We start from the raw sequence: 14,213 nt of genomic DNA on the forward strand, positions 1-14,213 counted from the left end.
CTTTCTAGGAATTCTTTTGGGACTGTGTGTGGAGGAGCAAGTGTTTGGTGTTTTTATCTCAATAACTGAAAAACTAATTATTTATTACAACATTTTTTTTACTGTAAACTGGTGTTTATATGAAATGTCTATGATGTACATGTTGAGGCTTATATGTTGGAAAATTAAACATTCTTTTGGATACATTGAAGTAGATTCTACATTGTTAAACTGTGAGGTTTCAAAATAATCTCTTAATCTGTTGGCTTACTTGCAATTTCAGGTCCCTGGATGCCCCGCGGCACGCTGTCCTCGGCCACCAAGTGCTTCCCAATGGCCGGGAGTTGACCACATCCACCAAGATGACGCTGCGTGAGCAGCTGAGAGAGAAGATCTCGGCAGCCTTCTACCGCCATGGGCTGCTGTGTGCCTCTTACCCAGTACCCATCATCCTCTTCACCTCTGCCAGCATCCTCACCTGCTGGTAGGTGTCCTGCGATATTATGTTTATGTGCTCAGAATCCAGATTAATTTCAATTACTTTGACGTTCTTATTTGAAGCAGTGGGAATATAGGAAGTAATATCGTGAACCAGCAATTTCTGTTTATTCCAACTTTACAAATCTGACAATCTTGACATTCACACACACTTCACACAATGGTTGACCCACTGTGTGGAGGTGAGAGTCTTCCATTGTTGTACGACAACATGCCAATCAAACTGCTCTGCTAGCAAAATCTGTGCCTTACAAGCTGTTGCAACCAATATGATTCCAAGCCAATTGCAGCTGCTACTTTTCTCAACAGAGCACGTGAAAAACTGAAAAGGTTCTGTCTTGTTTTGGATGGATGCAAAACTCCCGACCACTTGATAGTGCCTCTTTTTCATACAGCCTTTATGAAAATACCAGGGGAAAAGCTATCTTGTCATCCAGTGTGGACGGACTGAATTGTAGAGAAAGGGATTGCAAAGAGGAGACAAGTAACTGGCTCCACTCTGTCGATCTGGCCATCTGCACACACAAAACAGCACCCCGCTGACAGCCCGACACAAACGTTCACTTTAACACACGCACATATCTACTCTTGCTAAATCACTGGTCAAAAGAGAGGACATAGGTCAGAGAGTTGGCTGGGCTTCATCAGTGAAGGCATTGTAAAACAAGCTCAACAATCTGAAACACACACATGCACCTGCTGCGTGCTGTCCTCGCAGCACCTTACAGCAGGGGTGCTGGCCAAATGCACGACTGACCACCACCCAGGGAGAAGTGAAAGAAAAGAGCTTGACGACAGGGATGTTAAAGGCACGACTAGAGCAGAGGGCTGTGAGAAAGTGGCCCTGTGAGAATAGGATGCCTGTCCCTCCATCTGCCTGTTAGGAGGGGGGCTGCCTCCACACAAAAGAGGCCTTTGTGGAGGTACAGTGACCTAGGAGAGTGGAGGAGGCATGGAGGGAGGGAGGTGAGTGACACAGAAAAAAAGCAGAATGAAGAGAGAGGTTTCCATAGAACTGATAAGCACAGTTTGAAAGGAGAAGTAATATTTGTACAAGGACACAGAGTGTCCATAGAGTGTCTGTGGGGAGGTCGATAATATTGATAATCAGTATCAGTGACTCAGCAACAACTAAATCACCTGCTGAAATTTCAAACCACTCTCAATCCCTCCTGCAGTCAATGAGGGACGAGCCTTGTGATAACAAAGAAATGATCTTGTATATAACACCACCTTTGGATTATTGGTTTGGTGATGGACCAGTTACCAATTAGAAATTTAGATATTCAAACATACTTACTGTAAATGTGTGATCAGGATAGGTACAGCCCAACTGCAACACTTACAACATTGTACTTAGTTGTTAGGTGACTTTTTTTTTAGCCTTGAAAATTTTCCTATGACAGAGAAAAATGTTGCACTTTAAATTAAGTTACAGCAAAACTACAAGCAAAGCAAAGCTTAGAAGTAAACCACTACTGTGCTTTATTTGACTTTGTTTCATCATAGCCTTGACACCGATTTATTCAGCTGTCGGAAAATTTGTGGTGATTATAATAATTGTCACTTTCTGAGCATAAATGCTAAGTGATTGCTTTCTTCGACTTCTCAGATGTGAGAATTTGATGCTCGTTTGATGTCATACCTAAATGAGGTCAATTGGACACTGAGGCTAATGCTATATGTTTTCTTTGTCACAGTGACAAATTAGCTGTGTTTTTGTTTATCCAGTAATGTGGGTATTTATGATCAATCCGCACAAAGAAAGCAAACGTGTACCCAGAAAAACATCTCCATCAGAGGAACACTGTATAAATCTTTCTAAGCTTCATCCTGTCATTTCTCCTGCCACCACTGAAAGCTCAGTCTGTCAGTTATTTTTCAAGGTTGCCCAATACTACCATTTCAAAGGAAATTTGCACCTCCTATAGAGACACACAGACGAGGAGTAAGTGGTTTGGTGCTCAGAGGGAGCTTGTTTCAGAAAGACCCACCCATTTCCAGTTGAAAGAGGGAGCGGTCTCTCTAGGTAGCATGAAGGATTTCTAGCAAGAAAAGCCAGAGGCACGGGTTTCTAAGAAGTGTTGCAATGACCCTCACACAAACAAGGTCCGTCAGACTGAAGCACTAACGTGTAACGTGACTGCATTACCACACAGTCTTGTCTGTCTCTGGATGCATTAATGTGGGTTTATGTGACAGTGGTAATCTAATTTGATTCGTAGAGCAAACGGACATAGTTGCTTAAATATCCATTGAAGTGAATTTCCTATGCACATTGTTGAAAACCTCTCAAATCTGTTATTTACCCTGTGACCCCCTCCTCTCCCTCTGCCAGCTATCCATTATTGAGGCTACCCCTGCCTGGGACAGGTCCTGTGGAATTCACCACAGGGGTTCGAGACTACAGCGTCCCTTCCCATGAGCCTCAGGGAGACCTCGGAGAACGGCCTGACTGGGTAGGTGAAGTGAAAGCACATAAAACCCATATATTCCTGTCTTTTTACAGTTTTGAATCACCACTTTTGTCTTTATTCCTCCAGTTGCATTCATTGTTTAGCACTGAATGTTATTCCTCACCCAGACCTAAGACTAATTCTAAAGCCTGAATATACACCCTAAATTCACTTAAGAAAACATACAAATTTCATATCAAAGATGGAGGCTCATAAATAATAAAGAAGAAGTTTAACACAAAGCAGCGGCTCACTTGTTTGTCAGCAATGGTTTTAATTTACTAGAAGCATTTGAGGTGGGACAGTAGAACACCTAACAAGTTTCACAAAAGACTTTATCTGCCTGAGTTCTGGTATTAAAAAGAAGCAGCATCTTTTAGTCCGTTCATTCATTAGAATTAAACCTTCTGTGTATCTCTAAATGTGCAAAATACATGTTTGTGCTTCCCTGTACATGTTTTTGTGTGGCGTGTATGTTGTAGTACCGGGGCCCTCCGGTTGCCTACATCCAGCAGGTGTTGGTGAAGGCAGCAGTGTCTCCATGGGACAGCAGCCTGGTGCCGGTGGACGTGTTTCGGTCACCGCTCGGTCGAGTCTTTAGTCTGTTGGAGGAGATTCGCAACCATGTCCACTCTGACAGGTAAACACTCGCATTTGTAGATGGCGAGTAAAATTAATAGCACAGTAAAAATACTACATTATATTCAAATCCTATTTAAGGGAAAGAATAATCAGCAAAATATTCTTCAGATGTCTAAAGTAAAACGACTTGTGAGGCAAATTGTCTCCAATGGTGTAGTACTTCTATTTTTAGAAAGTCATTAGCAATTCATAAATTCATATATGAGCAACATTTCAGCAAGTTAGAACTAACTTTGTCAACTTTTCAGGCTGTTCTAAATCTGAAAGGTAACTATAGCTGTGATATATGTGAAATGGAGTAAAAAGTACAATACTTCTACCAAGAAAAAACATGTTGAAGTACAAGTACCCTACAATTGTACTTAAATGAAAATATTTTAGTAAATGTCATTTTTTTCCACCACTGTAGTGCAAACCTCCAATATATTGTATCTGTAATTTATAAAACAGAGAAAGGCATCAAATCCTTACATTGCAGAAGCTGGAACCAAAGAATATTTGGCAATTTTCTTAAATTAATTAATAGGGCTGAATATTTGGTCGTTGTGGTGGTATCCGAATATTAATTTTGAGATCCGAATACCCGGATCTCTTGATTTGTTTAACTCTGTGTTGCAGTTCTCTGTTTTACAACTGTACTGTACCAAGCACTGATATGAATGCTGATTTGTAGAACATTTTCTTGTTTTGCTGTAAAGCTGCAGTGCTCCTGGTCCTTATGAAATACTTGCCTTGTCTATTAAATTATGTTTCGAAGTTCAGAGCTAAGTCACAAATTGTCATCTAATGCTCAAATTGTAATCATGCCACCAGTATATGTGAGCTTTCTTAGTATCAACTCCTTGTCTTCCTTTTTTTGCCCCCTTTTTCTCACCTTTTTTCTTCACCGATATCTTCTACATGTCTTGTCAGCTCCGGCGTTCGCAGTCTGGAGACTCTTTGCCTCCAGGTGACAGACCTGTTTCCAGGGTTACGGCGGATGCAGTCGGTGCTGCCAGAGCATGGCTGCCTGCTCGTCTCTCCTGGCAACTACTGGCAAAACCAGCGGGAGCTGTTCGACTCGGATTCTGACCTCCTCAAGACCATCCAGAAACATGAACCGAAAGGCCTGCACACATCAGCGACACTGCGAGGTAAAGGTCATAAGGAGTCAGATGATGGTAGAAGGTGTATAAAAAGCCAGAATGATATTTTTATGCAAAATTGTCCTCCCAGTTTGTATTTGTATTTGTAATTTAAGGGAGGAAAATACCATGGAGAGTCAGGTGTGACTGGGAATTTTTTGTCTTTAAGCCTGAAGAGTAAAGGTTCAGGACTCTGAAGATGAGACATTTCTTTCACTTTCACAATTCCCACTATCATTTTTAATTTCTGGAAATTCTGAAACCTGAAGTCTAGCTTGTGCTCTTATTGCTGTATGCCAGAAAGGGGTCCAGAAATTGACCAAGTTCGGCCTGAATTATAGTCCTCTGAAAGTCTGGTAGAGAATGCCCATGCCAGGAGTGATGTCTTTTATTTAATGTATTTTCAGTAGTTAGAATGATGCCTGTTTTTACGTAATTGTTGGGTATGATTAGTGAAAATTCAACATGAAAAAATTAAAAGCTGCTCTACTCTTGCCACCTAGTTGGAAGCAGTCTTCCATCATTCGACATGAGTAATTGTAGGGAGGCAGTGAGCGGGGGATTAGTGGTATCAGCAAACTAAGAGGCTTTCATATTGACAGAGAACAAGCAGTTTCATTCCTTGGGAACTTATTTAATTCTCTTAAAACTTTACCCACTGACACACTGAACCAAGTCACCCTCCTTTGGTTGCCCAAAACCATCTCAGTGTTTTGCCTCCACTTCCAGCTCAAGTGATTTAAAGGTGGGAAGCTTATTCTGGAGCCAGAGTCTAGGACAGGCTGGCCAGATAAAGTCAGCCTGGTATTCTTTATTGAGCTGTATTGAGCTGATGGAAGGCCAGGCAGACTGACTTCGGAAAGCCATGAAATCTATCTCAGCTGCTCTCACAAGGCAGGGGTCCAAAACTTACCCGTGTCCAGTGTCAATTATATCAAGATTAGAAAATGGAAAAAAAAAAAGATAAAAAATACGTGCAGTGAAACAATGTTTTACTTTTGCTACATTCCTGCTAACTAAGATCTCACTATGTTTTGTGATGAAAATCAGAACAACTTGTGGTCACATCGGAGCCTGAAATATCCACAGAGGCTCTCAGGCTTAAAATTTCTCTAAAACACTTAAGTTATTTCACTGTACTTTCTTGCACCAACAAATGAAGAAACTGTAGTTACTGCTGTGAAGTGTTGTTCTGGTTGTAAATAATCTTATGTGATAATTGTATAAAACATTATAAAACTGATTTTCTTGTGTTAGTCTGGTGACCGATGGATGATCACTGGTCATACTGGGGACACGTGAACTCTACAAAGAAAATGCTGTTATTTTGATGTGCTGCAGTTTGTGCTCTACAAATGAATTAATTGTGTGTTTGTGTGTGTCTTTCAGACCTACTATTTGGCGTCCCTGGGAAGTACACAGGGGTCAGTCATTACAACAGGAAGAGGGTGGTGACATACACAATCACTGTGGTGCTGTCCAGCTATGATGCAAGGTGAGTTAAACAGATAAAAGAGAAGGAGATAAAAGTGCAGTTTTACAGTTTAGGAGATCAAGAATGAAAAAGATATATTTTCTCAAAATAGATGCTTTCATCTCCCTGTTTTTTTTTTTTTTTTTTTTAAAGTATTTTTTGCCATTTCTCTTTGGACTGACATTTCTTTACATTATAAGAGTTGCTTTGTGTCACATGAAGGATAATTAAATCACAGAATTTTTTGTTAATATATCACTTACTGGTTTTTCTTGTGCTTTTTTGTCCCATTATCATATTAATTTAAGGTATTAGTTTAACAAGCATTACTAATCCATCTGGCAGTCTTTTTTCAGACTCAGTCACTTGTCACATTATAGGACTCAACAGTTATGGGTTACCTACAGCATATATTCTTCAAATGGTGTCTACTAGTGTCACATGATCTTCTACAGGGAATTTTTTATTATGGATTTTTTGTAGGCTTCTCGTTACAAGGCCACTGGATGGTAATTATTTGAGCTGACTGCAGTAATTTTGCATGACATAAAAATCGTTTCCATTCACCTGTATAAAAACATCTAAATGAAACAACAAAACCGGCATATTTTAGCCACTGTTTCCTTGTTATTTTTCGTTTGCACCCCTTTCTTCCGATAAAAGTTAATGATGCTGACTTTACATTCTGAAGTGTTTAACTTCTAATAGAAGTTAAACATTCCACTCTGTATTTCAGTGGTAACCCATTGACGTTAATGTCAGGAATTTAATTGGCGAACATCACATTACTTCTTGATAAAGGAGAGGTGATTTGTGAAATGGAACAGAAAATGATGCATCATTCATTGCAGGTATTTTTACTGAATTATGCTTCTGTAGACATGCACTAAAATGGCAACTATGCAGCTATACTTCTTGGGCATTAAGCAAAAACCACCATGTTTGAAGTACATCCATTGAACTTGAAAGGCAAATACACACAGATTCACAAATTCATTCATTAGTTAGATGACAGTTGATCAAGTAGTTAGCTGTATTTTCAGTATTTTGACAACCCTAGATATGGTTGCTTGGCTATCCAGTGTTTTAAGTCCATGAGTGCTTCTTACAGCCACATTACCATGCAGGAGTTTCTGAAGATTTGTGTAGCATCTTTTGCGTTCAGGAAGTAAATAAATTTATCATGACTGAAAACGATTTCATACCATTGTACAACTTGTTCACTATCAGAAAACATAGATCTGTCAGGGAAAATAATTTTCTGCTTTAAAAAAGCCTGACAGTAGAGAATATGAGTCTGTGACTGATAGACAATTATACAAATGTGGGATTTAAATTTGACTATATTTTATGTTTTAATAATGCTACAAGAAAAAAGGCTGCAGTGATGAGGACACTACTGCTTGGATTAGTAGAGTCTTTGGAAGCTTTTAGTTCAAGAAACTTGTGTTTTCCTGTCAGTTGCTTTGCTTTCAGTGATAATAATCTTGATGCCTCGGTGTGTCCAGGTTCATGGGCAGCTTGCGGACCCGTCTGAAGCAGCTTCACCCGTCAGCCAACTGCAGCCTGAGAGAAGACCACATGGTTCACGTCCACTTCAAGGAAGAGATCGGCATCGCTGAACTCATCCCCCTCGTCACCACATACATCATTCTTTTTGCCTACATCTACTTCTCCACACGTTAGTCCAACTTCTTGTTTGTCTGTTTTGTCATCTGTGTCTTGCTCCACCATTACTTTTTCCATCTTGGATTCTTATTTTTCTCCTTGTTTGCACATCTCACCACAGTTAATATTTGAAAAATGCCAAAGATTCAGACTCATGGCCATTGGGGCTTTGTGTACACATGTGTGTTTCACTGCCAAGGTTGTTCCTGTCTGGTGTGGGGATTATCCTCACAAGGGAACATTGCACAGCGCTGTAAGAATGCACACAGCAAACCCTCAGCAACTTGCCAGCACAAACATTAGTTCAGACGACACACTCACACTCCAAGTACTCAAATGAATATTCAAACTCAAGCTGATTATTTGAATTCACTTGGCACCTTGTTAATACATTTGTTAATGTGATTTCCAAAGGTAACCTAAAAAAATTATTGTAATGACATTTTTTTCTGATTAAAAAAGAAAAAAAAAATTCATTGTGTTTTAGTTTTAAAAGACGAAATGAGAACATTATTTCTTAATTTCCCCCCTAAAAGAGAATCTTTAATTTTATGTGATTTTTCTTTTCTTCCTGGGTGCAGCCATTGTTATACAATACACTTTGTGGTCATCACTTGTAATGAACATTTTGCAGCAAATCAAAGTTCATAGTTCTATCGAAAAAAAGATGCCTTGGACAATGTAGCACAGCACCAGACTGCAACCAGTGCTGACAGAGTACCAGTGTGCCGACACTAAGTAGCAGCTGCTTTATCCATAGGGGTGGAAACTTTTTCTGCTTCACTGGCTCAGTCAGTGTCTCCCTACTTGACACATGAAATGATCAATTTAGCTGTTGCATGCTCTGATGATGAATCAGTCTGTAGATAGTTATTTAACAATCAAATGAGGTGAAAGGGGAAAAGGTGTGTGGAGAAGGAGAGGCACCGACTCAGATGCTTCTTATGATAAGGAGTGTAGTTGCAGGCAGGGAGAAACCAGCTGACCCAGTGATGAAGAAAAAGTACTACATCCAATAACAATGGCTAACACAATGCTAGGGCTGCCACATTTAATGGAAGGTAATCACAAACATGATTTTGGGTTCCCACAGTTTAATGAACTTGGCTGACTGCAGTAGTGCCATTTAAAATGTGGTCCATTCATAGAAGATTCTGCACAGGGAAAACAGTCCATGTTGCCAAAATCACTTGGTTTCAACTTGGGTATATCTGACATTAGAATGCCTTACTTGAGTCTTTTCAAGTAACTTTTGGCCTCACACCTGTCTGACTGAACTGTAGCTGCCTTCTTCCATAGCCTGCATGTGAGACATTAGGAAACAAGGGTAAATTGTAGTGTCTATTGAAAAGCAAATGTTCAGAAAGTCATTAGTTTAGCCAGTGTCCGGTTCATAGCAGTGATATCAAACAACCTTTAGAAAAAAAACTGGTGACAAAATCAATATATTTACTCATTAGAATATTTTGCAAATATCAAGTCTTAAGTCTCTATCGGTCTTTACATCAATACAGAACTAGGGTATGCAAAGACAACTATTCATCAGCATGTGAGGTTGATTAATACCACACTGTACCCTATGGAGAGGGCAGGTGCGTCCAAATCATGTGCTGGTGTCACCGTCTTTCTCATATGGAAGTACCAGTGAAACCATTGACAATGTTATGCTGGAGCCCTGTGTAAGGTTTCCAAATGTTAGAAACAGTCTTTGAATAATTAACTGAATTTAGATTAAAGTCAATTAAAATATCATTAATAATGGGACAGATTATAAATTCTCTGTTTATTTTAATAGAAAACCTGGTGTTCACTTTAGCTAACTGGCATTTAAACCTTCAGTTAGGAAGTTTTATGATAGTGATGCAGGATAGTTAACAGTTGTCTGGATAGCTATGACATGCAGTTCTCAAAACATGTTCTTTTCCTTTTTTTCAGGTAAGATTGACATGGTGAAGTCTAAGTGGGGCCTGGCTTTGGCTGCTGTGGTAACAGTCCTCAGCTCTCTGCTCATGTCTGTGGGACTGTGTACACTGTTTGGACTGACACCCACACTCAATGGAGGGTAGGATGGCACATTTTCTCTGCTTATTTCAGTTGCTGAAGATTACTAAAAAGACCTGGGCTCCAGTCTTGTTAGTTGGAATGCAGAGACCATTTCAACACCAGACTGTCAAGAAATCACTTGACCTTTAAACAAGTGTCAGTAATGTGTTTCTGGTGAAGTTTAGATATTGGTGATGAAAGTGTCCAGTACCTGATAGAGTACTACTGCTTCTACTTAATCACTGATGCTCATATTTCCCATTTACAGTGAAACTGTTAAATTCTAGTCATTTTTACTGGTCATGCTGTATTTGCCACAGATCCAGACAAAAATATTTCAGCAACACAAGGATGCATTATCATGAAATTTTGAGCAGATATTTTGTTAATATTGAGAGGATGAATACTGACTGTCGTCTCCTCGCTCCAAGAGGTCAGTATGTTTGTTGCTTAGTAAAATACTTGGACAGCTATAAAAGGGGTCGCATATAATTTGTTTCAGATGTTAATGGTGTCCAGAGGATGAATCCACATCTCTCTGGTCCTTTACCTTTTTATTTTGGGCAATCATTAGTTCAAAATTTTAACTTCTCCAATACTTTGCTTCACGGTCATATACCTATGTACAATAATGATATTGGAATTGATATCGGCTTTACATGGTTTTTAGTGTTAACTAACAAATATTAGCATGCTAACACACATGATGTTGCTGATGTTGGAATTTAGTACACAGCACCCTTGTGCCAAATTACAGCCTGACAGCTGCTAGCTTGGATTTTAGATTTGAAATTTGTAAAGGCAAATGTGTTGGAAATCAGACTGAAAACAATTAGTATCCTGCTAATTTGTATGAGGTCAAATAATATCATTAAATTTAGCTTCTGGGTCATCCTTAAAACAATATCATTATTTTTATGCTCTGTTATTGTCAGTGTTATCGTGTTCTTGTTAACATTTAACTGCCTTAGCAGGCTGTTACAGTTTCATCCTAATCTCTTACCTTATTCACAGAAAGATAAGGACAGGTCCACCAACTCCCTCACATGCACAAACACACCCCAGATTACTGATTTCGTACTTCCTCTGTATTGATTTTACACAGATTTGTGTTAATGTTTACATCAAGAAGACAAAAAGTCAGTGCGTTAGTGAGGTCAAAAAAGGAAGGACCTTGTTGACGTTGAAGTGGGTTGGACTACTTCAGGGGGCAGAGACATAGTGATATTGACATTTAATGGTTGTCCAATCATTTGAGGCTTGTCAGAAAGCAGAATCATGGCGTGACAACAGCATACTGTTGTCCAGCCACTGACTAAGATCCTCGTAAGTCTGGCATGGGTTGTGCTTCTATTATCCAAGTGCTTGTGTAAGCACGCACGAAGGTCAACGTCACCACACCACAAATACAAGCTACATATTCTACTTAGTAATGGTTTTCTCTACGCACAGGGAGATAATGGTAGTGATGGGCTGTGTGCATGCATGTGTTTATTATGTGCAGTGTTGCTGAGCACATCTGATGTAACATGCAGAGCTGTTGACTCCTTTGTGACCCAGTTATATACTTACTTCTAGAGCTCAAGCTTATCTCTCTGCACACTTCACCAGAGGAGGAAATTCCCAGCAGTCGTCAGCTAAATATTGCCAAACAGTTTCAACCATAGTTGATTATTTGCCCATTTTGGCATCTGCACTGATAGGAAAATAATGTAATTTTTGAAATCCTTTGTGTAGTTTTGACTTGTAACATGTTAGTTTGGCGATGTAGCCATTACTGCCACTATGAGAAACAAATCAGAATGTTTTTACCTGATCTTAATGCAGCTGCTTATAGTGATGGCTAAATGTGGCTTATGTTTATCACTCTTGCTGCCAGATGGCTGTTCTAATTTACCTAATATATTTATGGAAACATTTTTTTCATAATCCGCCTATATGTAGTAGACGCCAATAATCAAAACGTGTTCCCTTGCTATTTTCTCTTTGCAGTGAAATCTTCCCTTACCTTGTGGTGGTGATCGGCTTGGAGAATGTCTTGGTCCTCACCAAATCTGTGGTTTCCACCCCTGTTGACCTCGAGGTCAAACTACGCATTGCTCAGGGTACGGTTAGACAGCGTAGTAAACCGATTAGCATTAGGAGGCCCTTACTTTACAAAGTGGCTTTTTAAATATCTAGTTTATATCTTTCATAGGTGTTGCTTTTTGTTTCTCCAGGCCTAAGTAATGAGAGCTGGTCTATCATGAAGAACATGGCCACTGAATTGTGCATCATCCTGATTGGATATTTCACTCTGGTGCCAGCTATCCAGGTAACAGACATGTGGTTGAGTTGTTGCATCACTGGGAATTAATTATAGAAAATACTTCATTATTTAAGCATGTCTCATATGCTGAGACAATATATTCATGCACATTGTAATTGATTTGGAAACTATGAGAATACATAAGCTATGCTCTCTGTCTTACTCAGCAGTGTCTTATTTTTATTTTATGAGCAAAGTATAATGCTCAGTCAAGCCAAGTGTAGTTTGTTTGCACAGCCTCGTCAATCCATAGTGTATTTAGAAACGTCTCTTGTGTCTTGAAGCTTTTGTGTCTGTTGTCTCTGTGCTCTTAGGAAATGAAATGTTTTATTTGTGGTTGATTCTCATTTTTTGCTGTTTTTCAAAGTCACGCTGCCCTTTTACATGGAGGCAACGAACAAAGAAATCTGAATAACGTGTAAAAATGTGAATTAAAAGGTAGTGTAATATGACCACTGATTTTTGCATTTTGCAGGAGTTCTGTCTTTTTGCTGTTGTGGGGCTGGTGTCTGACTTCTTCCTGCAGATGTTCTTCTTCACCACAGTGCTATCTATAGATATCCGCCGCATGGAGGTGAGACTCTCACACACACATACAAACCCTTTTTTGCAGGTAATCATTATTTTACCATTTGGGAACTTGGTACACTGATGATTATTTCTTGGTAGCTTTTATATAAGCTACTATTTCACTCAAAATTAAATAAAAATCCAAACCTATTATTTTCAACAACATTTGTGACAAAATACCAACCATTGTGTAAATTTGTCTGATTAGTTGGTACAAAAATATTTAATCTTGTTTGCAGTTCTATATACCATTTATAGGGGTGTAAATGTTTTTATTGAACCAACCAGAAGGACAACTGGATAAATGACATACATTTGCATCAAATTTTATTCAGAAATTCTGAGAGAACATGAAAATCACAAACTGGGGTTAACACACATTCCTTGGTGGCAAATATAGGATATAAAGGAGGTCAGGTGGTGGTCACAGACACACATACTTTTACTGCATAGTGTTTAGATTACTCTTTTCCCACACGTGTCCCTCTTATTTAAAACCTCTTACTCTTGTACTGTTGCCCCTTTTCCTGTCACATATGTACCAAAACCTTTCAGCAGTATTTAGCTCAGTACCCTGCTGTATTAGCACAATAAGCATACATTTACATACAGAAAAAGACTTAGTATCCATAAGCCTATAATCCTCTGAAGAGTACGAAGTGTATGTACAATATGATTAAGAAGGATTGATGATTGTCCAGCCTATTCATTTTCAGCCCATAGTTATGTCTTCAAATCAATTGTATTTGTCAACTACCAGCCAAAAACTCCCTGATTTACAATGTATAATGATATTAAATGCAGAACTGTATCAAATGCTCACATTTGATAAACTGGATCCAGAGAATATTTTGGAATTTGAGGAATTACTTGTACAAAGAATTGATTATTCAGCTGACATTCATTTCATCTCCACAGTAGCAGGCAGAGAAGAGGGATTAGTCAGTCAAATTAGTTGGTGAATTTTTGGCAGCAACCAATCACTTTAAGATAAACTAATCCTTTTTTAATTCCACAACGGGAGAATTTGCAACAATAATAAAGGTCTGAGACAGGAATAGAACTCAAGTCTCCTGTTTCTGAGTCCACTGACTTGCATCTCCACTAAACCCTGTTTGACTTTGCATAAAAACACAAGTTTTGAAGGTAAAAACCAGTCAGTGTGAACAAATGTTTAAACCATATCACATCCCCCCCAGCTGGCTGACCTGAACCGCCGCCTGCCAGCTGAAGCGGGTCTCCCTCCACCTAAGCCAGGGCCTCTTCGTACCCGTGAGGTCCCCCCTCCACCACGACCCTCCCCGCACACAATCACCCTGCAGACCCCGGCTTTCAGAAACCTGAGGCTCCCCAAGAGGCTGCGTGTGGTTTACTTCCTGGCGCGCACACGCTTGGCTCAGCGTATCATCATGGTGAGAAGACAGATTCAAAATTGACTGTGAACTGAACGG

The 14,213-nt window shown here is 39.4% G+C and overlaps 1 protein-coding gene across 12 annotated transcripts in view; it reads left to right on the plus strand.

The window, feature by feature from the left end:
• scap (SREBF chaperone) overlaps positions 1-14,213 on the plus strand; it is a 70,932-nt gene that overhangs the window by 5,922 nt on the left and 50,797 nt on the right. For all 12 annotated transcript variants that reach the window (XR_008602752.1, XR_008602756.1, XR_008602754.1 and 9 more), the window contains exons 2-12: positions 263-463; positions 2,816-2,936; positions 3,416-3,573; positions 4,488-4,708; positions 6,089-6,194; positions 7,682-7,854; positions 9,777-9,903; positions 11,877-11,989; positions 12,104-12,198; positions 12,668-12,766; positions 13,962-14,174. Coding sequence is in view for 5 of the 12 variants with exons in the window: in XM_023276726.3 (XP_023132494.2) it covers positions 263-463; positions 2,816-2,936; positions 3,416-3,573; positions 4,488-4,708; positions 6,089-6,194; positions 7,682-7,854; positions 9,777-9,903; positions 11,877-11,989; positions 12,104-12,198; positions 12,668-12,766; positions 13,962-14,174 (1,627 nt within the window). In the remaining 7 variants the exon portion in view is untranslated. The remainder of the gene's footprint in view (positions 1-262; positions 464-2,815; positions 2,937-3,415; positions 3,574-4,487; positions 4,709-6,088; positions 6,195-7,681; positions 7,855-9,776; positions 9,904-11,876; positions 11,990-12,103; positions 12,199-12,667; positions 12,767-13,961; positions 14,175-14,213) is intronic.

Source organism: Amphiprion ocellaris, chromosome 9 (genome assembly GCF_022539595.1).
Source record: "Amphiprion ocellaris isolate individual 3 ecotype Okinawa chromosome 9, ASM2253959v1, whole genome shotgun sequence".
In the NCBI taxonomy this organism is placed as follows: domain Eukaryota; kingdom Metazoa; phylum Chordata; class Actinopteri; family Pomacentridae; genus Amphiprion; species Amphiprion ocellaris.